The sequence below is a fragment of the Emys orbicularis genome, chromosome 8 (assembly GCF_028017835.1).
Source record: "Emys orbicularis isolate rEmyOrb1 chromosome 8, rEmyOrb1.hap1, whole genome shotgun sequence".
NCBI classification, from domain to species: Eukaryota; Metazoa; Chordata; order Testudines; family Emydidae; genus Emys; species Emys orbicularis.
The window spans coordinates 8,559,960-8,585,570 of NC_088690.1; the positions used below are offsets into that span (position 1 = coordinate 8,559,960).

Sequence of the window (25,611 nt, forward strand, 5' to 3'; positions counted from 1 at the left end):
CTGTCATGACATAACATTAAGCTTCCTGTGACAGCTCTCGAATTATTATCCGAATTTTTAGTCACTGAGGTCTTGAGAACCCATTTGTAACTCACATGCCAAGGGGCAAAAGAAAGGAGTGTAGCAACAACATTTACTAATTTCACTTACTCTTTCTTCTAGTTACCCAACATGAAGGAAGTGCAGTTTAAATTCCCTTAAATACTGGTAAGTGAGTATTAATGACATGATGTTATCTTGCAACCATGCCCATTAATAGCCTTCTCTACTCTAGGAAAACTATCCGTTGTTGACATTTGTTGCCACCAGTGGGTGCAGTTGATCCAACTCTGAATATGGTTTGATTGCAAGTGCAGACCAGAATGAAAGGGTTCAGTATCATTTCAAAATATGCTCACTGCCAGGAGGCACCATTCCCCAAGTGGGAATGCACAGAGGGTCTTGAAGAAAAAAATACAGTTACAGCCAGCAGGGTTCTTCAACACCTCAGTGACTAAAAACTCAGATAACATGTGTGTGTGTGTGTGTGTGTGTGTGTGTGTGTGTGTGTGTGAGTGAGTGAGTGAGAGAGAGAGAGAGAGAGAGAGAGAGAATGTTACCTCATGTTGTATGCAGTGTTGTTGTAGCCATGTCGGTCCCAGGATATTAGAAGGATACGGCAGCTGAGGTAAGACCTTTTACTGGACCAATTTCTGTTGGTGAGAGACACAAACTGTCCAGAGAGCGCGTCTTCAGATCTGAGAAATGTACTCAGGATGTCACAGCTAAATACAAGGTGGAACAGATTACAAAGCGATCACTCTATATCTGACCTCTCAGTCCTCATCCTCAAAGGAAACCTGCACAACACTTCCAAAAGATGAGCCATAATTCATAACTTTGCTAGATACTAAGAATCGTGGACTGAATAGAGATACTGGATTTATGGCTTATTACAACAATCTATAACCCAATCAAGTTGTCCCCCCCACACCACCAGCTTTTTTTTCTCCCTTTCCCCCATATGGCTGGAGAGGTGTTAATGGGCTACTTCACCTTGAATGATTCCTTGAAATATGTGTTAACTACTGATACTAAACAATCTATTCCACCCTGTATTTAGCTATGACATTCTGAGTATATTTCGACTTGAAGAACAGCTCTCTAACTCAAAAGCTTCTCTCTCATCAACAGAAGTTGGTCCAATAAAAGATATTATCTCACCTACCCTGTCTCTCTAATGTTATCTTATGACAGGTGTGCAGTTTACAAAGGCCACCAGGGTTTCTGAAATGGTACTGAATTCACTTTGTTCTGCTTTATACTTGTAGTTAGACCATGCCAGAAATGCACCACTGCTGACAGATATTGTCAAGCTATAGGGGATTTTCCTATTGTAGACAAGACTAGCTGAGTGACATCCACTGTACAGGAGGCTGCCTGCCTTTACACAGGATGGAAAACTTAAAGAATTTCCAGAGAAATGACAGTTGAAAACAAACTATTCGGCCCCTAATTCAGATCATCCAAAGTACTCAGTCATAAGCTGTATCATGTCTCTGTAAAAACAGTCCATTGCTAACAAATCATAAAGACAGTCCTCCAAAATGAAAATATAAAAAAGTAACAATATCTAAAGATAAATAATTCCCAAGGCTAAGATTTTGAAACCTGTATGACCTGAAGTTAGACTCCTAAATCTATATTTAGGTTGGGATTTTTCAAAGCATCCTAAAAAGAGCTGAATGCCTAACTCCCTTAAACTCTTTAGAAAATCCAAATTTTAGACTCCTAAATAAGTTTGGCCTGAGGATGCTCAGCCCTTTTGATAATGAGTTCAAACTTATTTAGCAGCCAAACTCTAGGCTACATGAATCTTGGCCCAATTTTTTTAAATACTTTATCAAATCAATGATTATGGATTTCTGGCTATCAACACACAAAAATACAAAAAATGCACATCTTGAAAAATGTCTGGCAAGGAAGTCTTTTTTTTGGAACACAGCATGTCTACCTACATAATCAGTGGAAACTCTTAGTATGTACCTATGCTGATCCTTCTAACTAATTGCTATGTTGCTGTGCAAAACTGAAAGATCTGAAGTGCTAGATACTTACTGTAATCACATCTATGCACAAACTCAACTTAATCAACTCTTTTATTGCTCCAGTGAACATTGCATCAGTCATCACAGTAAAGAAGGTATCATAAATACAAGTTAAACAAATGTCTCTCCCTTAAGTGATTTCCCCCCCCAACCCTCCTTTTCTCCTATAAAAAAGGCTGTGGACTTCAGTAACTTTATCCAAGATCTGAGTGTTTATTCTGATTGTGACCTTCAGGGATTTTTTTTTCTTTTCTTTTTTTCTTTAGAAACAGGGGACATTGAAGATACAAAATATGGAAAAATGTGTCATATTTGCCCTTGAATTTGTAGTCAGAGTGGTGACAATGGCTCTTTCTCACTGTATTGTTGCTTTTATCAGCAAGTGCCCTAAGCATATATTAACATAATTGCAAACTGTATGAAAAATGAACATGCAAAAATGTGATGCAATTGCCAGTAGCCTCAAACATCTGTCCCAACAAAGTGTTTCTTCTTCTCCTTTTTTTAATGATTACTATTTGAACAAGGTTAGTGAAGGAGAAGTCATGTCACAGATATCTACATTTACAGTGTTGGAACAATTATTGATGCAAAATAGTTATCCAAGCAAAATGTGTCGCATTTTGCCCACTGTCCCATAACACCTGCTCACTTTGCTAACACATTCCCCGTTAAAGCCAGACAAAAAGATAAAGATGCATTTAGAGCTGAGGGACAGAAAAATACTGGTTACCAAAGCTAGTACCAACTCTCTGTGGTGTTTCTCTGTTGCTGGTGGACAGTAGACCTCTAGGAGAGCTAATGAAAAGAAATTGAGCCAGTCTTACTGAAGAAACTGAACAAGAGCTTAGATCAAAGAGAAATCTCATTCATCTGGCCTGCATTTCAATCCCAACAGTGACACCTTTGAAAAACACCATGCCAGAGATATGAAACTACTTTCATGACTAGTGACCAGAAATTCAACCTATAACACATTTGGGGGATTTTCCTTTGCAGACAAATAACAAAAGTCATTATTGAGAGGACTGTTTCGAAAGTGTTTTATTTTTACCTAGATATTTCCGAACTCATTTACTTTAAGGTTCTTCAGAATTAACCTGCATATTCTCCCTCCAACAGTGCACGCTGAAAGCCACTGACTCTTTACACCCCTGAAATGTATTTAGCACTGAAGAGAGTAAAACTTACATTTCTGTGATACTTGAACATACATTGTGAATTCTAGGGCATCTACCCTGCAGACATACCACTAACTGTAACCCCAGGAGGCTTAAAGAAATATCAGCACTCAAATTCATAGAGTAAAGGTCTGAAGAGGCAGCTCTGTGAACGGATAACTACCCGGGGCTTTGCCAAGCACAATATAGCTGTCACTTGTTATTATGTTAAAGATTTTCTGGGGAACAGTGTTTTTCATTTTGCATGCCAGAGACAGGGGAAAAAAACACATTTAGACAACCGTCTCTTTAAGAAAAGATAAAAGCCGAGCTTCGTAGCTTACTCACCAGGGTTGGTTATAGTCAGCAGGTCAAGTTGCCGTTGTTGCTGAAAAGCAAATTATAAAAGGAATTCTTAAAGGGGGACTAATTTCAGTGGGTCATCTTAGACATGCAAAGAAAGTGTTCTGACATTTACACTGGAATAAATTACAAGTTACACAGCTCAGAGCAACTATTTTGGATGGGAGCCATATGTACCTTCCGACTAAGGAAAGAAATCTAGTCAGTCCCTTCAGGGCAGGTTTATTTACATTTCTGAATTGGGTTTTTGGATAAAAGTGCAAATGTGTGTGTCCATGTGTATTTTTAACTAGCTGCTTCAAATGTAAGGGATCGTTGACTTCATAGAAAAGGAGGAAGGCACTAAGGTGCTACTCTACGATTCTCTTCTTGATTAAGTCACTGCCTCAGTTTGGACTCGGGTAAACAAATAATTATATTCCCTTGGGAGGAAATTTTTCAAAGACACCTAAAGGGGTATGAATGACTAATTCACATTCATTTTAATGGGACTTCGGCACTCACACCACCTTATCTGGCTTTGAATATCTGAGTCTCAGTTTCTATATTTGTAAAGTGGGCATGACTGTTTTTTTCATAGGGGTGTTGAGCTTTAATTGTTTGAACACTGCTCTGGGAGCCTTGGATGAATGGTGAAATGAAAGTGTAAAATAATATTGTTAGTAGTATAATAAACTAGAAATTGATGAACGGAAATACTTTTTCACATAGTGCACTATTACCCAGTGGAATTCATTGTCTCAATATTTCACTGAGTCCAAAAGCTTAGCAGTATTCAAAACAAGATTAGACATTTATATGGATAACAAGACTACCTTTTGATACGGTCTCCCACAGTATTCTTGCCGGTAAGTTAAAGAAGTATGGGCTGGATGAATGGACTATAAGGGGGATAGAGAGTTGGCTAGATCGTTGGGCTCAATGGGTAGTTATCAATGGCTCCATGTCTAGTTGGCAGCCGGTATCAAGCAGAGTGCCCCAAGGGTCGGTCCTGGGGCCGGTTTTGTTCAATATCTTCATTAATGATCTGGAGGATGGCGTGGATTGCACCCTCAGCAAGTTTGCAGATGACACTAAACTGGGAGGAGTGGTAGGTATGCTGGAGGGTAGGGATAGGATACAGAGGGACCTAGATAAATTAGAGGATTGGTCCAAAAGAAATCTGATGAGGTTCCAGAAGGACAAGTGTAGAGTCCTGCACTTAGGAAGGAAGAATCCCGTGCACTGCTACAGACTAGGGACCGAGTGGCTAGGAAGCAGTTCTTCAGAAAAGGATGAGAAGCTGGATATGAGTCAACAGTGTGCCCTTGTTTCCAAGAAGGCTAACGGCATTTTGGGCTGTATAAGTAGGAGCATTGCCAGCAGATCGAGGGATGTGATCATTCTCCTCTATTTGGCATTGGTGAGGCCTCATCTGGAGTACTGTGTCCAGTTTTGGGCCCACACTACAAGAAGGATGTGGAAAAATTGGAAAGAGTCCAGCAGAGGGCAACAAAAATGATTAGGGGGCTGGAGCACATGATTTATGAGGAGAGGCTGAGGGAACTGGGATTATTTAGTCTGCAGAAGAGAAGACTGAGGGGGGATGTGATAGCTGCTTTTGACTACCTAAAAGGGGGTTCCAAAGAGGATGGATCTAGACTGTTCTCAGTGGTACCAGATGATAGAACAAGGAGTAATGGTCTCAAGTTACAGTGGGGGAGGTTTAGGTTGGATATTAGGAAAAACTTTTTCACTAGGAGGGTGGTGAAGCACTGAAATGGGTTACCTAGGGAGGTGATGGAATCTCCTTCCTTAGAGGTTTTTAAGGTCAGGCTCGACAAAGCCCTGGCTGGGATGATTTAGTTGGGGATTGGTCCTGCTTTGAGCAGGGGGTTGAACTAGATGACCTCCTGAGGTCCCTTCCAACCCTGATATTCTATGATTCTATGATTCTACCCTGAGTTAACAGTAAATATTAGAAAAAGAAACAAGGGTTTTGGCAGAGATATAAGCTCTCATGATTCGAGGCATAAACCAACCTCTAACTAGTGAGGTTTAGGAATAATCTATCCCTGGAGGCAGATTATCCCTTCACTGCTTATGACGGGTTTCTCTGTCTGCCTCTGAAACAGGTGGTAGCGGCAGTGACAGGATACTAGCCTGGACAGACCACCAGTGTGATCTATTACGGAAATTCCTATGTTCCTATGATATTATCCTTTTCAGCTTCTGCATAACCTAAGTTTCTATTGCATAGGGCTTTCCACCTCCATGGTGGCTAGGCAAGTTTACACTTTCCTTCTCACAAGTGGATTTTATTATTGTCCATTTCAGGGGTAGGCAACCTATTGCACACGTGCCAAAGGCGGCACGCGAGCTGATTTTCAGTGGCACTCACATTGCCTGGGTCCTGGCCACCGATCTGGGGGGCTCTGCATTTTAATTTAATTTTAAATGAAGCTTCTTAAACATTTTAAAAACCTTACTTACTTTACATAAAACAATAGTTTAGTTATATATTATAGACTTATAGAAAGAGACCATCTAAAAACGTTAAAATGTATTACCGGCACACGAAACCTTACATTAGAGTGAATAAATGAAGACTCGGCACACCACTTCTGAAAGGTTGCTGACCCCTGGTCTATTTTTTCCTTGCACTTTCTAATAGTTATCATTCCTCTAAAACTCTCTATGGCCAACACTTGTGTGTTTAGCTGGCATCACAATATATACTGTCCAGTTTAATTTCTCTCTCCTAATCTCCTCAATAATGTCTGTGTTACTTTCATTTATTGTCAGGCCTATGGATCCTTTTCTAATCTAATTCAGATCATTACACACTCTCTATTCTTCTGGTGACAGGTGAAAGTCCTTGAGGAGGAAACTATGTGTCAGTGATCCCACAGTGGATATTTTTCTCTAGAAAGTCTTACTGATTAAAGATCTTCCCCTTCAGAGTACCAAAAATTGCAGTCTCTATGCTTACAAAACACTACTGACTGAAGTCAATGGGCACAATTCATCACTGCTGTTCGCCTGTGCAACTTCACTGAACTTCCTTGAGTTGTATGCCCATTTATACCAATGGACACCTGGGTGCATTGGATGCTTTGTCTGTATAGGACTCTGGGATCGAGTCCACAGGTGGCATGGGTGTCAGGCAGTAGCATCAGAGCTGTAATCTTCTGTAGCATTCTCTTTATGTTGTGTGTTTATGGCCTACTTATGTGTTTTAACTCTTTTGTATAGTGTAAAAGCTGTTGTTGGGTACAGTTTCACTTGTATTCCAAGTACTGACAATTCTGAATATACATCCCCATGTATGCATGAGAAATATGACTTATCTTGCTAACTTTATTATAAACACCAAGGACCAGATTGTGCCTTATCCTTAAACTGATGTGCCAGGATAGTGGTGGGAGGAACCTTTCCCTGACTTATGTGACCTCCCTAAATCCCAGGCACAGTTGTACGCTACTCTCCAGGGACTACAGGGTCTGCATTCGCCATATCTTTTGTGGGCATAAAGGAAGCATCATAGTAAAGCTACTGTATCTGAAGGTGTGTAGCAATGGGTTCACTCCTCCCATGCAAGGCTGTGCCTAAATGGCTCAATCGATCCATAAGTGTATACGAAGAAAGTACTCTGATTGTGAGTTATACTTGATATAGATCATGGACCTAAACCCTGAGGTGTATTTCTATGAAGCTACGATTTGCCAATAGCAAATTGTTTTAGCAGCCACATGGCCAACAGCATTGCTTATGCTTGTTTAATGCAATTTGAACTCAAAATGTATAGTAAATAGCCAAGTTAGAAAAGGAATGGTCAGCCATATACAAAAATGACGGGAAAAGGGCAAATATGGTGCCCATCTATAAAAAGGGAAATATGGACAACCTGGGGAATTACAGACCAGTCAGCTTAATTTCTGTACCCGGAAAGATAATGGAGCAAATAATTAAGCAATCAATTTGCAAACATCTAGAAGATAATAAGGTGATAAGTAACAGTCAGCATGGATTTGTCAAAAACAAATCGTGTCAAACTAACCGGATAGCTTTTTTTGATAGGGTAACAAGCCTTGTGGATAGGGGGGAAGCGATAGACATGGTATATCTTGATTTTAGTAAAACTTTTGATACTGTCCCACATTACCTTCTCATAAATAAACTAGGGAAATGCAACTTAGATGGAGCTACTATAAGGTTGGTGCAAAACTGGTTGGAAAACCGTTCCCAGAGCATAATTATCAGTGGTTCACAGTCATGCTGGAAGGGTATAATGAGTGGGGTCCCACAGAGATCAGTTCTGGGTCTGGTTCTGTTCAATATCTTCATCAATGATTTAGATAATGGTATAGAGAGTACACTTATAAAGTTTGTGGATTATACCAAGCTGGGAGGAGTTGCAAGTGCTCTGGAGGATAGGATAAAAATTAAAAATGATCTGGACAAACTGGAGAAATGGTCTGAAGTAAATAGGAGGAAATTCAATAAGGACATATGCAAAGTACTCCACTTAGGAACAATCAGTTGCACACATACAAAATGGTAAATGACTGCCTAGGAAGGAGTACTGCGGAACGGGATCTGGGGGCCATAGTGGACCACAAGCTAAATATGAGTCAACAGTGTTACACTGTTGCAAAAAAAGTGAACATCATTTTGGGATGTATTAGCAGGAGTGTTGTAAGCAAGATACAAGAAGTAATTCTTCCACTCTACTCCACTCTGATTAGGCCTCAACTGGAGTATTGTGTCCAGTTCTGGGTGTCACATTTCAGGAAGGATGTGGACAAATTGGAGAGAGTCCAGAGAAGAGCAACAAAAATGATTAAAAGTCTAGAAAACATGACCTATGAGGGAAGATTGAAAAAATTGGGTTTGTTTAGTCTGGAACAGAGAAGACTGAGAGGGGACATGATAACAGTTTTCAAGTATGTAAAAGGTTGTTACGAGGAGGAGGAAGAATTTTTTTTTTTCTGAACCTCTGACGATAGGACAAGAAGCAATGGGCTTAAATTGCAGCAAGGGAGGTTTAGGTTGGACATTAGGAAAAACTTCCTAACTGTCAGGGTGATTAAGCACTAGAATAAATTGCCTAAGGAGGTTGTGGAATCTCCATCATTGGAGATTTTTAACAGCAAGTTAGACAAACAGCTGTCAGGAATGTTCTAGATAATTAGTCCTGCCACGAGTGCAGGGGACTGGACTAGATGACGTCTCAAGGTGCCTTCCAGTCCTATGATTCTATGACCATCTGTAAAAACAGCCATACTGGAAACAAGTTGGCAATAGAAGCAGGTCAGGTTATACAAAGCACAATGAAGGCAAACTGCAGAGCATTTAAGTGTTTGTATAGCATCTAGCACAATTTGGGCCTTGCTTCTTATCTGAGCCCCTTGACAACGTAGGCAAATAATAAAATATACAAAAGAATAACAATTTGTTATAGCAAGAAAACAGTATCTTATGGGATAGGTTCGATAAAGTGGAACATAATCATAGGCCAGAACCTCAGTTGATGAAATTTGTTATAGCTCCATCTGAACATTGGCTGAGGACTGGTCCAGAATGCAACAAAATTAAGCCCCGATCTTGCAAACATTTGCGCATGTGCTTACTTTTAAGCATGAGTCGTCCCATTGACTTCCAGTGAACCAGTGGGATAATGCGCTGACATTTCACTTCTAGGAACTAACTGCTCCAAAAGATTTGAGAGTCAGCAGCCAGACTCCTGGCTAAGGACTCCATGCAGCAGCTGCTGCCTGTGCTGGTGTAGGGACGCTGAATGGGCTCCCTCTGCCCTCTCCTCTCAGGGCCCCTAGCTGGGATAGCCAGAATTTGCTCTAAAGTGAAAGTTTTCATATATATCTAGTCTTCATATATATATACGGAAAGGAGACAAAGTGTGTTCCTAAACTGTGCTTGTAGAATGTACAGAAAATCATCCCCTGCAGATGCAAGCATGGCCCCAATTTTTGCTGCGTTTCCAGATTTCCGAGGCCAGGCCCTCTGCAACTCCACCCTCCCGTGGTCCAGCTTGATGTTCTCAAACTAGTAACCCAAAAGAAAAAGTTAATATTTTTAATGTGTAATATTTTAAATTAATTATTTAATTTATAAGTAATTCTAAAAGCAACTGAATTAACAAGGGATTTTCCAAATTTCTCAAAGATTAATTCAGTAATCACGTCAGAATCACCGCAGCTGTGGGGCCAGGCTCACTCTAGTGCTGGGATGTGCAAATTGCACCTTTTTGCACCACACAGGGCCCAGGGACTGGAGGAATTCCCTTCCCCACCCCCCACCCCCGCTGCCAGTAGTTCCCTGCTTGGAGGCCATCTGTTAGATTCTTTATCAGCTTGATAAGAGCCCCTCAGAGGTTGTACTGAGTCAGCATATCCTTCACTGCTCTAATCTTGCCCATCCCGAAAGAACACAAACCGCTATTTTGACCATGCAGGCCCCAAGGCAAAGGGGAGATTGTGGCCAATTTGAACCACAGCAGCTTCCCATATTGTGGACTCTTCTATCTTTGGTGCTGTTCAGAGGCACAGACCCTGCAGGGCATCTGGCCCTGAATTCTATCAATTAATCACATTAACTTGCATAAAATTAACATAAATCATTAATAAATGCAATAAACATTGATAAAGAGTAATACATCATATTTAAACACATGGAAGGCAAATCGTTAATAAATTAAGCATTAATTCCTTTAACGAATGTTAATCTATGAGACATCAAGAATAAATTCTGCTTCAGAGAATGAGTTGAATTTGTGATCCAGTCTAATCCCTTGAAAAGTACAGAATGGTCCCTGCTGCACAGACATAAGTGATTATTTCTAGCCATTTGGATCTATCCAGCTATAGAGCTTCCATTACTAAACTTGGAAGACCATTACTAAGCTTGGAAGGCTGTTACATTTCTTGGTAATGTAGAGTCTATAGCTTCCGCCAGGCGGTTTCCTAACATTTCTTCTAGTAACTCACTTTCTGAGCAATTTCTTTTCTTCCCTCACACTGATGCCCTTTTACATGTTTGCAGTTTCATTTAATTTGCACCTCAATTAAATTGGGGAATTTCAAAGAAATAATTTTTGTGTAGATTCACAAATTACTTTAAATTTAGATCATCTGCAAGTTGTTCACAAATTGTCCAACCTCCTATACAAATGTGAAATGCACTGTGCAAGCTTTGACTCTCTTATCTTCAGATTAGCAAAAAGAAGCCAGTTGCAAAGATGTTCCATGAGACAGACTGTATTGCTTCTTTAGCAATTGAGAATTTTCTTTATATATAGAAATGAATCTAATTCCAAATGGATCTAGATTTCATTGGCCAGAACCTTAGTGGTACCAAGGTACACTTAGCACAGCTGAAGAGAGTGAATCATAGAATCATAGAATCATAGAATATCAGAGTTGGAAGGGACCTCAGGAGGTCATCTAGTCCAACCCCCTGCTCAAAGCAGGACCAATTCCCAACTAAATCATCCCAGCCAGGGCTTTGTCAAGCCGGGCCTTAAAAACCTCCAAGGAAGGAGACTCCACCACCACCCTAGGTAACGCATTCTAGTGCTTCACCACCCTCCTAGTGAAATAGTGTTTCCTAATATCCAACCTAGACCTCCCCCACTGCAACTTGAGACCATTGCTCCTTGTTCTGTCATCTGCCACCATTGAGAACAGCCGAGTTCCATCCTCTTTGGAACCCCCCTTCAGGTAGTTGAAGGCTGCTATCAAATCCCCCCTCATTCTTCTCTTCTGGAGACTAAACAATCCCACTTCCCTCAGCCTCTCCTCATAAGTCATGCGCTCCAGACCCCTAATAATTTTTGTTGCCCTCCGCTGGACTCTTTCCAATTTTTCCACATCCTTCTTGTAGTGTGGGGCCCAAAACTGGACACAGTACTCCAGATGAGGCCTCACCAATGTCGAATAAAGGGGAACGATCACGTCCCTCGATCTGCTGGCAATGCCCCTACTTATACAGCCCAAAATGCCGTTAGCCTTCTTGGCAACAAGAGCACACTGTTGACTCATATCCAGCTTCTCGTCCACTGTGACCCCTAGGTACTTTTCTGCAGAACTGCTACCTAGCCATTCGGTCCCTAGTCTGTAGCTGTGCATGGGATTCTTCCGTCCTAGGTGCAGGACTCTGCACTTGTCCTTGTTGAACCTCATCAGGTTTCTTTTGGCCCAATCCTCTAATTTGTCTAGGTCCCTCTGTATCCGATCCCTACCCTCTAGTGTATCTACCACGCCTCCTAGTTTAGTGTCATCGGCAAACTTGCTGAGAGTGCAGTCCACACCATCCTCCAGATCATTAATAAAGGTATTAAACAAAACCGGCCCCAGGACCGACCCTTGGGGCACTCCGCTTGAAACTGGCTGCCAACTAGAAATGGAGCCATTGATCACTACCCGTTGAGCCCGACGATCTAGCCAGCTTTCTATCCACCTTACAGTTCATCCAGCCCACACTTCTTTAACTTGGCGGCAAGAATACTGTGGGAGACCGTATCAAAAGCTTTGCTAAAGTCAAGGAATAACACATCCACTGCTTTCCCCTCATCCACAGAGCCAGTTATCTCATCATAGAAGGCAATCAGGTTAGTCAGGCACGACTTCCCCTTGGTGAATCCATGCTGACTGTTCCTGATCACTTTCCTCTCCTCTAAGTATTTCATAATTGATTCCTTGAGGACCTGCTCCATGATTTTTCCAGGGACTGAGGTGAGGCTGACTGGCCTGTAGTTCCCCGGATCCTCCTTCTTCCCTTTTTTAAAGATGGGCACTACATTAGCCTTTTTCCAGTCATCCGGTACCTCCCCCGATCGCCATGAGTTTTCAAAAATAATGGCTAATGGCTCTGCAATCTCATCCGCCAACTCCTTTAGCACCCTCGGATGCAGCGAAGGAGAAAGGTAATTCAAAGCCACCTTTTCACTCCTGCCATCGTGGGCCAGCCATGAGCCAAAAGGCCCCATGACTCTTCCCCCTTCTTGCTCAGAACACCATCTCCCTGTCCCTGCCATCCAACATGACCACTAAGCAGGAGATGCTGGTGACATAGAGGTAAATACACTAGCTCTGCACTGTCTGAGATTCCCTAGCTTTCCAGCTGTTTGTGAGGCTCCCTGGCCTGCAGGAGACATCTCTGGGTAGAGCAGGGGTCTAGAATGAACCCACTCCTCTCATTGCCATCTAATGCTCAGAGTCTGGGGCTAAGGGCAGCACAAGCTTTAAAAACAGTACAGTAGGTGGCACTGCTGAGTTTGATTTCCCTAATAACCACTATTGCCTGCCTGAGCATTCTGCAGACATAATGCCTCCCTCCAACAAGGGTCAGGCACTACAACCACTAGCTCCCATCCCCATACTCCACCAGCTCTCAAAGCAACAATTTAGAGAGTTTTCATCTCCCTAAATATATTTCACCTCGCTCAGACTCTCCTACTGACCTCTTCCATCTGATTTTTATGTGACCTGAACAGGAGTCTCTCTTGATTATCTTCAATTTACTATACTTGAGAAAGTGTAAACTGAAATCAAGTGCATTCTTTCATTATTTCAGAGGCTTTGCAGAACCATGCTGCTATTTTTGCACCATCCTGGAACTTTTTGCGAAGAAAGGGCCTGATTCGGCCAACAGAGTGCGCACTCAACTTGGCACACGTGAATTGTCCCATTTAAACGGCCAGCGTGTCTATGCATGAAGTTGAGCATGTGCTTAAGTGTCTGCAGGATTGGGGCCTAAAATTTCAATATTCTTTTCTTAATCTAATAAGCGGCCAAGTTAGTGTGTTTGTAAATTGTTGCAGGGTATTATATTATAAAGCCAAAAGTTTTAACCAATTGAAAAGATCAAATTCAGGACAAAAACCCTAGAAAGTCCAAGAGGTACTATTTGGAAAGCACACAAGATACTCATAGGAACCATCATAGAATATCAGGGTTGGAAGGGACCTCAGGAGGTCATCCAGTCTAACCCCCTGCTTAAAGCAGGACTAATCCCCAAACAGATTTTTGCCCCAGATCCCTAAATGGCCCCCTTAAGGATTGAACTCACAACCCTGGGTTTAAGTAGGCCCATGCTCAAACCACTGAGCTATCCCTCCCCCCCCCACCTCAAAACTCATCTGCTCCATGTGCAAGGTGCACTTCTTCAACCTGCCTTCTCTAACATCTACACATAGACCAAAACCCTACATAACTAAAACACTCCACTACACACCCAGTTCTTGCACAGGGAAGAGGATAAGTGAGATCGAGCAAACCACACATGGCAAATTATAATCCTGTTGCTAAACGCACTACGGGAGGGCATTCAGCTATTATGGTGATAAGGGTGGTATAAGAACCTACAAAGAATAGAATGGACAGACTGAACTATATTTAATACAAGTCTCGGAGCAACATCTCTGTTACATTTGTATACAGTACTTAGTAAAGCCAACTTTTAGGTGCTACAAAACTGTAACATGTACCGAGAAGGTGGAAATATAAAGATATTAGGTATGTAATATTTTTAATTGATATGACACTGAAGGAAGACCAATATCGATGGTCATGTAGCCTTCTCCTGAGCTACTTTTGTTCCCCCAGAAACAGGGATACCAAATGATCCAAATCGTACACTGTCAACTAGAAGAAGAGTTGAGGTAGCAGTGTTTGTATCTCAATGCCGCCAAACATAGAACCCAGCACTGTACTAAGAGGGTGGAAATGTTGTAAGTACAACTGGTCAGAAAATGAAAACCCAAAAAACCCAAACACCCCTCCCTCCAAAGCCAAACAACAGTGAAACGTGACATTTTGAAGTTGTTTCCATTTCACATGGTGTGAAGCAGAACCACTTGGAGGATTTTTAGACTTTTTAGTGAAAATTTTTTCATCAAAATGTGTATTGAAATTGTTATTGACATTTTCTTGTTTACCAGAGATCCATTTTCTGTGAACCACAACAACAAACTTATGACCACTTTTATAATATTTTGATAATGTTTTTAATTTAAATATTAAAAAAAGAAATGAAACAAATTGTTAAAAAAATAATTTGAAAGGCAATTTTTTATTAAAAATACTTTTATTCAAAAAACTGCCACCCAGCTCTAGTTATGAGGTTTAACTATAAGAACTGCTGGGAATTTGTAGGGTAACTTGTAAAAGCTGTTGGACAGTCCGGTTGAAAGAGGGTTCAGGGAACATCAATGTTTTGAGGAGCTCTTAAATAAAGGAGAGCCATGCTCAAAGATGAAGACTACCAGGAAAAAATATTACACTAACTATTTCCGTCTTATTGCAATAAAATTCTGTCTAGTTTCACACGTGAGGTCTTCTCTGTTTGTATATTCCTTCTATTCAAAGTGCAGAATTTGGACTTAAAGAGTGACCAAAAAATGTACTAATTCAAATCCTTTTAAAATGGATAAACTGACCATTTTAGGGTGTGTTTTTTTAAAATCACATTATGATGCCAAGCAATGATCTTTTCTTTCCATTCCGAAATCACAGGCTTTTGTTCACACAATGAAGTAAGAGCTCACATTTTCTGCTTCCTCTATTATTAGCTACTAATATTTCATTGTATCATGATAAAATGAACCAGTCATCTTGTTGACACTTGACTGGGATCTTGGTAAATTGCATCTGCTGTAGCCTACTACCTGGAATCAATTATTGATAATATAGGTGTGTGGGAACATTTATAAAGTGGTTTGGATATGTTATCACTCACATTAAGAGCTATAATGAGCATCTGAAACCATTTTAACAGTGACCTCTGTAGATATTTGATCTTTGCAATATTTGGTAATTCAATTCTGGTTTAGAATCAAAACCAAGTCCACATGATAAAAGACGGCACTGAGCCATTAAACTACTTTAGTCATCTTTCCATTTCAACTTAATATCTGACGTATTTTTTTCACTAAAGTGTTGGTGTTAGATTCATTTTCTTATTTTCTAGAACCTTTGCCAAACAATTGACTAGAACAATTTTTTTCGTGGAAAGTATTTTCCTCAAGAACACAGCAATTAGGCATCTATATATTTATTAACAGGCTCCTCCTTGCTTCTTGGGATCCTGCCATGTTCCAAATCTATTAAAAAATAATGGAAATTTTATTGCAAACTGAGGGTAAATGGAAAGAGCCTCTAAGTTTTCTGCAGACATCTCTTTGGCATTTAGCCATATCAGGGTTCCTAAAGGGACTAATAATAAATGCAGATGAGAAAAGCAAAATTGTGGTGTGCTGCCAACATTGTTATTAGGGCCCCTCTACAAGAAGATCTGTGCTAATGCACAGCTTTCTGCCATGAGTGACGTGTTGAAAGCTGATTTAAAGCGCTGCCCAAAGGAAGCCATTTGCAGCGCACACAAGAAGTTTCATTGGTCCTACAAAACTTAAGAACCAGGCTACATGTTCTCAAGTGCCATCTCCCAGCACCTTTTCTATTAACTATTTACATATATATAGACAGAGCATTCTCAACAACATGGGGCATCTGAGTTTTCATTGACACACTAGCAATAAAAACAACAGTTTTAACCCAGATCTCTCTAACCACGAGAGAGAACCATACAGCAGGCAGAGAAATGTGAACAAGTTCTCAATATCTGTGGCTATGGTCCTGCACCTTACAAACGCAGGCCGAGTGCTGTGCCAAGCAGAGCCATGGCAGACCATCCATATACATCCTGATCAGATGCAGGAGCAGGGCTTGTAGTACTAAGGGACTAAACGGCATATTAAGCAACTTCATAGACTACACCATCAATGGGAAGTGCACGAGCGAGTGCAGAGAAAAAAATACAAAGGGAACTGGGGCCTGATCCAGTTGCCATTGAAGGAAAGAGGAGACCTTCCATTCACTATAATGGGAACTACGGCAGGCCCTGAGAGAGGTTTATACTCATAGAAGTTAGTGAGAGAAAATGTTCCATATGTTGTATCATCCAGCCTATCTCCTGCCAGTGTGGGAGTGTTCCTTACAGCACATTTTCTAGTGTTAAGTCCAGTGTCATTTTAAATATCTCAAGTGACGGGGCTTCTGAAACTCCCCTAAGAGATCATTCCACAGTTTAACACATCTCACTGTCAGGAAGATTTTCCTGGTGTTCAATTAACATTTTCCCCTACTTTTCATTCAGCTTATTACTTACTCACCGTTCTAGCCCTGTGTACCACCCTAAATACAGTTAGTTTTTAGCTAAATAAGCCTTCCCTCTCATTGGCATTTATATCCTTCAAAAGTGCACAACTATTACTATGCATCCCCAATCTCCAGTCATCTCTGAGCCAGTCTGTAAATATGTAGCTTTTTAAATCTTTCGTTGGAGGCCAATCCGTCCCTGCCCCTGATTTTTTGTTGCTCTCTCTTGAACTCCTTCCCATATGTCAGATAAGAAATGGTTTAAATGTGTTACTAACAAGCATTAACATTCAGTATACTTATTTGCTTTAAAAGTGCTCACACTCCAGCAAGTCCTTAAAGATACGCTGATGCCTCTTGAAAAATTAATCAAAAGTGTTCTCTTAACATAATTCTGTTTATATACATTATAAATATGTTCTACGGGTCACTTCCCAAACATGTGTTATTAATTACCATTTGTATTACAATCATGCCCAGAGGCAGAGTAATTTACGAGATTAGGCAGAGAGGCAGGGATTCCTTAGTCCTAGTCCCAGCTCTGCCACTGATTTGTATAGCCTTGGGCAAGTCACCTAATTTTTTCTATGCTCAATTTCTCCATCTGTAAAATAGATCACAATTGTACAACCCCACAGTCATGTTGTGAAGATTTCTTCATATTAGCCCTGTGGTTTGAGATGAAACATGCTATATAAGGTAAGTGCCTATTATTAAGCAAGCATGTGTGTCAGTAAAAACTTGTTTCCTAAAAGTTCACCTACTCCTGCAGGGTATTCAGCACTAAAGACATAACGGAGGTATGCAAATCTGCTCATTGCACTGAACCCAAGCTGACAGGCTCGACTCACTAGGGTTCACAATGTCATATGGTGTATCTGGTACATACAAACATGAAAATCTGGAGGAAACCCACGCAAAACTGTCTAAACCTGCCCTCCATCCAGAATGCTCTTACATAGGTTGGGGTTGGCAGCAGCCTACCTGGCGCCCCATGAAAGATTGATGAATAAGGACTGGACCATCCAAAAGTAGACGGCTGTGCCTTCTCCCCACAACGGCTAAAGGTCTAAAAGGAGTAGGGGGATGGCCTACCCAGGCCCCCAATGGGCCAACACTTATGTACACACTTAAATTAAGCATGAGTAGTCCCACTGAAGTCAGTGGAGTTTCTCATGTTTTTATAATAAAGCAGCTGCTTGAATGTTTGTGATTGGTGCCCTGGTCTTAGATTTTCCTAAAAAAATTTAAGAGGTTTGTTTTGGTTTCATGGTTTGGGGTTTTATTATGTAAATTACATAGCCATGGTCATAATCCTGTGTTTGTAACATCAATTCCACTAATGCCTATAGAGATTATTGTAATGCCACAAACAGAGGATTTTGTCTTCAAGTGAGAAATAAGCAGCAGGAGCTAATAAACGCTCTCTCTGAATTTTATTTATTTTGAAGAAACAGGAAACGGAAAAAAAAAACAATAAAAACCACACATAGTGCTATTAACAAAGAGAAAAGAATCTATACACAATGGGGATCATTTCTTGGTTATTTCAAAGCCGTTCCTTAATTGGGAGTCTGTCTAACATTAACTATTACTAAATAAAAGGAAAGGCATCGAGACAGGAAAAAGTATAGATTAGCGAAAGCAATTATGAACACTGAGAGTCCACCATTTGTCGGGGGAGGTCGTCAACGCTATTCAATGAATGTTTAATTAGAAACAAGTATATCTACCTATAAGAGTAATAGGATATTGACCAGCTAGCAGTTGTTTTTATAAGTTGTTATAGATAAAAAGAAAAAAAAGGGCTTTTTCTTTTCTTTTTTAATATATACAATTTTAAAACTCAAGAAGCAAATACATACGGGTTAAGACAGTGTTTTGTACTTCCTCTAGGCACAGAACTCACAGCATGAGAGTAATGGTGGCTCAGATTGGACAGAATTGCCTGATTACTAGATGTTTTTTCCATGCTTGTCATTTCAGCTGCGATTTTTATTTATCATGACTGTGGCTGTTCAACACACGGACCTCTTTCACCTCCACTTTGGATCCTAAATTATTAATTTTACTTTCTATAGCTATAGTTTCTTGTTCCAAGGAGATCTAAGTTTGTAAATCCTGTCTGATTTATTTAGTGCCTTCAGGCAATGTATCCAGATCCAGCTTTTGGTTTGGGATCCAACTGGAAAATCTGGAAAAGGCCAATTTCAGCTTCTGGTGTAGCCCTTTCTCTCCCCAGACCTCTGTTATCTTTTGGCAGGAGAACCCACAGGGAACCTCTCCCAGGCTCTTCTCCTACCACCACATATAAGGACATAGGGCTGCCAGATCTGGCTGATGCTCCCCACCTTCAGTCTAACTGAGGTTTTCCAGTGGGTGGTAGATAACCCAACCACTACACAGGTCTGAGGCAATAGAGAATGGCCCAGCCTTTTCCCTGCCGCTAATATCATCCTCTGCTGCTACAAATCCAAGAAGCTACTGCACACTTGCAGTTAGTTGTTATTGTGAGGTTTCTATCAGTGCTGGTCGAAATGTTAATCTTGAAAAAAAAATTCCACAGAAAATATTCTTTCTTTATTTTTTTAACTGAAATTTTTCATGGACAATGTTTCTTTCAAAATTTCCTGAATTTTTTTTGTTTAAAAATCAGAAAATGCCCGCCAAAATATAAATTAAAAAATCATTTATTTAGACAACATTAATGAAAAATACTATTTTATGATCAGCTCCAATTTCCACCATTTTGGATCAGTTTCTGGATGCAAATTCTTATCAGGACCACTGAAAATCAAAGCCCTGAATTATAACTTTGATAACATTCAGTTCTTGGCACACCTGGGTCCAAACAATGAAACAGATCTAGCCAGGCAAGGGTTAGAGCACACACCTGAACTCTTAAGAAACACAGCTCCTGTTCTTACATATGAAACAGTACAGCAATAAAAATAATAGAACGAAAAATACCGATAAAATATGCAGCACAAAAGCAGAAATATTCAAGAGTAAAAATGTGGATGCTGCAGCTCCACCCACAATTCAAACCTGTGCCCATAAACCCTGAGTAGTTGGATATTTCTGCTAGATTGTTCAGCTGAGAAAAGTTAGCAATGTAAATGTTGTAAACTGGATGAATGATCTAAATAGCCTATTATGTCTCTAATGTCTATTTTTCTTTCATAATTCATTATAATTGTCATCATTAGGATCCAGAATCAATGCTGAGATTAATGGGGCAGTTCATACTACTCATATTTATAAATCCAGTCTGTCTAAAGATTCAGAAAGATAACACTTAATGTGTTCTTTTTCAGCAAGTTATCTTTGTAACGGTAAAGACTGGAATTTGTTTGTTTGTTGTCTTTTTGTTTTTAAATGAAAGCTTAAATTTTGCAGAAACCAAAGCAGCACCACATACATGCTCATAAGACAAACCATAGATGTCCCAATCCGTGTAAATATCAACCAAACAAGCCCCAAGACACTAGTGTGAAGCATGTAGCATTACATATATGTCAGATGAGGAAACTTACCTCTCTAAGGTGCCACAGCAAGTCAGTGTTGAGACTGGGAAAAGAACTCTGACCTCCAGCCTCCCAACCAGATACTCTAAAAGCACCTCACCATACTAACTTACACCCTTCAGTATTTCCCCTAAATTCTCAAGGCCTTTCACTCCAATCAGATTATCTAAAGAAGGGAAAATTCCTCCATCCCAAACTTCTTCAAAGTACTACACATTGTGTTCATATACAAGTTTCCTATCTACTCAAATTATTGGATAGTGAATCAATAGACTGAAAGGCAACTGCTCCCAACAGACTGTTGAAAGAAAGAAAAGAAAGAAAATATTCCTTTCTTGGCAGCAAGGGGGCAGCCAATTCAATCTCTCCAAGCCCTGTTGTAAAAGGTAACAATTCATCCAGTTATTTGGGACACCTCTAGGGGGAGACTGTTATACAGTGTTCCCACATTTTAAATTGGGAAAATAATTTATCTAAGAATCTTTCCCTATATAATTTTGTCACTATATTTATTCACTGTGTGTAAAGCTCCTGATTTACTGTATATAAACCAAGACAATGTGATCAAAATAATAGTGAAAAGTTAAATTAGAATCCAGTATGCCTGGGCAAATATACAAACGTATCTTCCGCTACTATGGTTTCATCTAATTTCAAGCCTCACATTTTGTTCTGCTTTCCTTTTACAGTTTATGGCAGTAGGTTAGTCTTCCTGCTACTCAAGAAAAGTGAATTTTTGAAAACCAAGGCTGCTGTTTGTTAAATTCATTTTAGAAATCATTTTGAATGGTTCCAAATGTCACCCTTGCAAAAAGCTACATACTTAGTTACCATGAGTACAAGCGTGGTCTGGAGAAATCATATGAAAATATCAAGTCTGGGTTATCCCAGATGTAAAAGGGATGAACAACCAATCTTATTTCTCTTAATAGCACCTAATTCATTTGATTTAAATAATTTTGAAGCAATTAATTGGTAATTTTCTATTTCCTAAACCCAAATTATTAATTTTAAAAGTCACTGTATTAGAGCTTTACAGAATCATAGCAACTGCTCCTGCTCCCATTGAAATCAATGCAAAACTCCCAATGGCTTTAGTAGTGCAGGATCAGATATTTAGGGCTTGTCTTCATGACCATTTAGTTTGCTGCAAGCTGGGGCATGAATCTACCCCACCCTACCCTGCAATGGACTAACTGTCCATGTGGGCCCTGCCAACACACATTAACTCTTGCTTAATGCACTTTGACCTAGTAATCTTTGAAGTGGGACTAGATCAAAGCACATTAACAAACTGTTAATGCATTTCAACAGGGTTCACATGGACAGTTATTCTGGACAGGCTAGTGTGGGGTAGATTCACGCACCAGGTTGCTCCAGAATAATTGTTTGTGTAGACAAGCCCTTAGTGCTTACTACTTATTGATTGATCAGTTCAGCCTCACAGCTCCCTGCGAGGTTGTTCTGTGTTTGTTCAGCACATAGCACATTGGGGGTTCTGGTCCATGGCTGGGGATTCTACGCATGACCTCAATAGAGATGATAAATAAAAATACTGTAACAATATGAGACAGGCAATGTTATCCTTATGATACAGATGCAGGAACAGACACAGATGCTAAGCAACTTGCCTATAGCCACCCAGAAAGTCCACAGCAGAGCCAGGATTAGAACTCAGGAGCTGCTGGCTCTCCATTTCATCCAACAGTCAGTGCTGTTGCTCGTAATAAAAAGCTTTCTTAAAACCTAGGGAAACACTGACAGTGATGTTACCTGCTGCCTTGTTAGCAAAAAATATCGGCAGCATGTTTTGTTCTAGCAGTTAAAGATGAATGTTTAGGATGAACACTTGTCTGGCTGCTTAGGAGGAGAAAAATACAATTATTAGCTTGTAAATAAAGATACAACCTCTCATCAGTTAGGCCATATAATATCTTCTCTCTCCAGAATGGACCTATAATATAGAATAGCCTTTGGAACTGTACAGTATGTTTCAATAATTATATAAATGTCAAAAGGATAAGCCATTTTTTAAAGTGCTATAAATCACAGAATCAGCTCTCTTCCCCCCCCCCCCCAAGCATGCTCAAAATTGGTATTGTTGCCGTACATTCAGGCTGGCTCAGTGGTTTTTAAATATGCCAATCTCTCATCTCCAATATCGTGCCAACAGCAAAATAACTCTTCATATAGCTTGAGAAACAATTCTGGACCAAAATCAATCCTCTGACATGCACAGAGGGCTCATACTGAATGCACCGCTAGCATAGCATATGACTATCCAAGGGAAAAGCTTGGCCATAATCATTAGACAATAGCCCTGTTTCTAAAGCCACTCTGTGCACCACTTCCTGTATGAACAGGGCCCTTGTCCTTCTTCATTGATCTTTGGCTAGATCACAGGCTCCTGCACAAACTCTTCGGTCTCAGAGATATTTCAAATGGAAAAAGTTTGTGGAGTGGACTTTATTTGTTTTGTGGGGACATGGGGGTGGAGAGAGGGCAAATGGCAGTTGGTCTTCACGTTTAAAACTCTACAGTACTATTGCTATGATTATTTATAGTGCAGTTGCCCCTAGCCTACCTGTAACTGGGGCTCAGTCCTTTAAGGCAGGGTCCCTCTGAGGACTACATCTCCCATAATTCCCTTGTGTTAAACAGCCAAAGCCCAGTAGCTGGCCAGTTGGTGGTGCCTGCTCTCACAGAAGACAGCATGCTCCACTGCATCATGAAAATCTTTTAGGTGACCAACTGGAAAAAGCTAATCTCCAACTCAGCTAGTATCTCAGAGTGAAGTAAGTTTCATAAAATATAGCTGAGTCATCTAATGTCAAAAAACTAATTTCATTCACAGATCACATGAACAGACCAAGACATGTCTATGATTAATTTTTATTCCTACAACAAGGAAGAAGAGAGTTTCCGACTCAAAACATTACAGATTTACACAACAGCCACAGTCAGTGGACAAGGCAGTAAAGCCATCTCCACGAAACAACTCTGCTGGCTCCCTTTACCAATGCGCTAAGAGGTGTGCCATATTTCCCCCGCAGGTATAATCCCTCAACCTGGAAGCAGAAAGGTCCTCGACAGAGGATAATGCCATCTAGAAATATCTTTTAGAGGAAAACTATGTTGGATATTGCCCTTCAGTGCACCCTACTGCTCTTTCAGAGCTCAATCCTCCTGACAGGGGCTGAGTTTCCTTGATTTCTATAGGCTGCAAGAGACTTGAAGATGGACAGCAGCTCACAAAATCAGACCTTGGGAGGCCAAAGGCACAGATCTAATTGTGTTCGTGTGACAAATGTCTACTCAGTCTAGAAGTAAATAGGTATACATGAACCTATCACTAGTCCCCTGTAATATCCTCCCAGAAGCTTTTGGGGGAGGGATAGTTCAGTGGTTTGAGCATTGGCCTACTAAACCCAGGGTTGTGAGTTCAATCCCTGAGAGAGTTAGGGATCTGGGGCAAAAATCGGTCTGGGGACTGGTCCTGCTTTGATCAGAGGGTTAGACTAGATGATCTCCTGAGGTCCCTTCCAACCCTGATATTCTGTGATTCTAATAGGATTTCATTTTTCAGACCAGCCATATATCTGGGTAACTTAAAATTAGGCTGCATTTACCCAAGAAATTGTGTCATACTTTGAAAATTCAACTTAAAAAAAAAATTGTTCTAAATTAAACCTTTTCCATTGCTGATTTTATGTTCTTTGTTTACTGGGCGAAAACCAGGTGGTCTTCAAATCCTCATTGACTATTAGCATTAATAAATTCATTCTCGGGATACCAGCAGCACCAAAGGTTACAGATAGATATTGTGAAAGCATTTTGTTTCCCCAAAGAGTGCACATTTTGTACTTAGTAAAACAGCTCTGGTGTGTCAAGAGTGACTCATGAAGAAATATCAGTCCATCATTTCAAACCAATTTCACAGTTGCAGGAAAGGTGAACAAAGTTTCTATACGTGAATAGGCGAGGAAAACTTATCCTCATTCTGTTCATGAATTCCATTGTGTCAGACAGCTACAGTTGGGGATTTTTTTTAAAGGCCAACACAAATGTAAATGTTTCAATTTATAGAGGTAAAATTAAGTGTCAGACTCCTTTCTGTTCCCACTGAGTTTAAATTGTTCTTTTGGGCACTGAAGAAAGAGACAAATTTTCCTTATGAAATGTGGTTCCAATACAGTCCTGCAGGTTAAGAATTGAGGGTGCTGGCATGATGGGTCAGTGCACTAATATAGCAGACCTTTTCATCTGAGAGTCACAAACTTCTCTAAGGAGGAGAAACGTAAGAATCAGTCAGTTTGTGCTTCACAGGTTACGGAATAGGTGAGAGTACTCTAAAAGGGAAGTTTCTGTATGCATCCAATGTGTACCTGTTTCAGTTAAAAATATCATACAATGAGATCTGGAACCATTTTGCTTTCTAAAATAAATGGAGGATTATGGTGTGGACAATGCACTTGGGCTGGGATTTCCAATAGAATTTAAGGGAGTTGGGTGTCCAAATCCCATTGAATTTCAGTCTGGGAGACAGACAACAGTCTATACACATTTCCACTGGTGATTATTGTTGAAAGGCTCTGTGGAAGAGGGGTGGTTTCAGAGGGGGGCTTGAATGAACTGGAGAAGGTAGTCTGGCACACAAGGAGGTGGAGGGAGTTTTGTGCACATGGGGCATCGCAGAAGAAAGCATGAAGCGCAGAATTGGAGCTCGATACAAAAGGTGTGATTAGGAGGGCATACACAACAAACCTATACCCAAATAATGGTAAGGTTCTGTTTTAAGCCAGACAAAGCTCATTTTTGCTGGTGCTGTTTTTTTCAGTCGGGGTGTTTGGAATTGGGGAGAGTCTCTAATTTTCTGTATCGGGGAATGTTGCAGTGTTGCCATTGTGTTAACTCTGAATTATGTATGAGTTTTTAAATATGGAATTGTTCCCCTGCTTATGACAGGCACATTCACATCATATAAAATTGAGATGTGGGGAAATCTAAACAAAGCCAGTAAGTTGTGAACTGAGCCTAAAACATCTGCTGTGGTGCTTAGGAATTGCAGCACATATGGTATATAGGAGCATCCAATATTTGAAGGCATGTTACCTATGTAGAGACTCCATAAAATGTCAGAATCACCAGTTTTTGGATGTTTCAGTCTTAGCTCTGAGTTTCCTTATTTTAATACATCAAGTTATTTTAGGGACGATCTTTCACTTTTTTGTTTGCTTGTTTATTTTAGGGTATACTGAAAAAGAAGAGAAAAACAGGTGCCACTGACATCCTATGGAGCTCAATAGTACTTAAAATCTGA

The 25,611-nt window shown here is 40.3% G+C and overlaps 1 protein-coding gene across 1 annotated transcript in view; it reads right to left on the bottom strand.

Moving 5' to 3' along the window:
• The window catches only part of AGBL4 (AGBL carboxypeptidase 4), a 1,406,728-nt gene that overhangs the window by 653,435 nt on the left and 727,682 nt on the right, over positions 1 to 25,611 (bottom strand). The window contains exon 6 of the mRNA XM_065409275.1: positions 3,596 to 3,635. Coding sequence (XP_065265347.1) covers positions 3,596 to 3,635 — 40 coding nt within the window. The remainder of the gene's footprint in view (positions 1 to 3,595; positions 3,636 to 25,611) is intronic.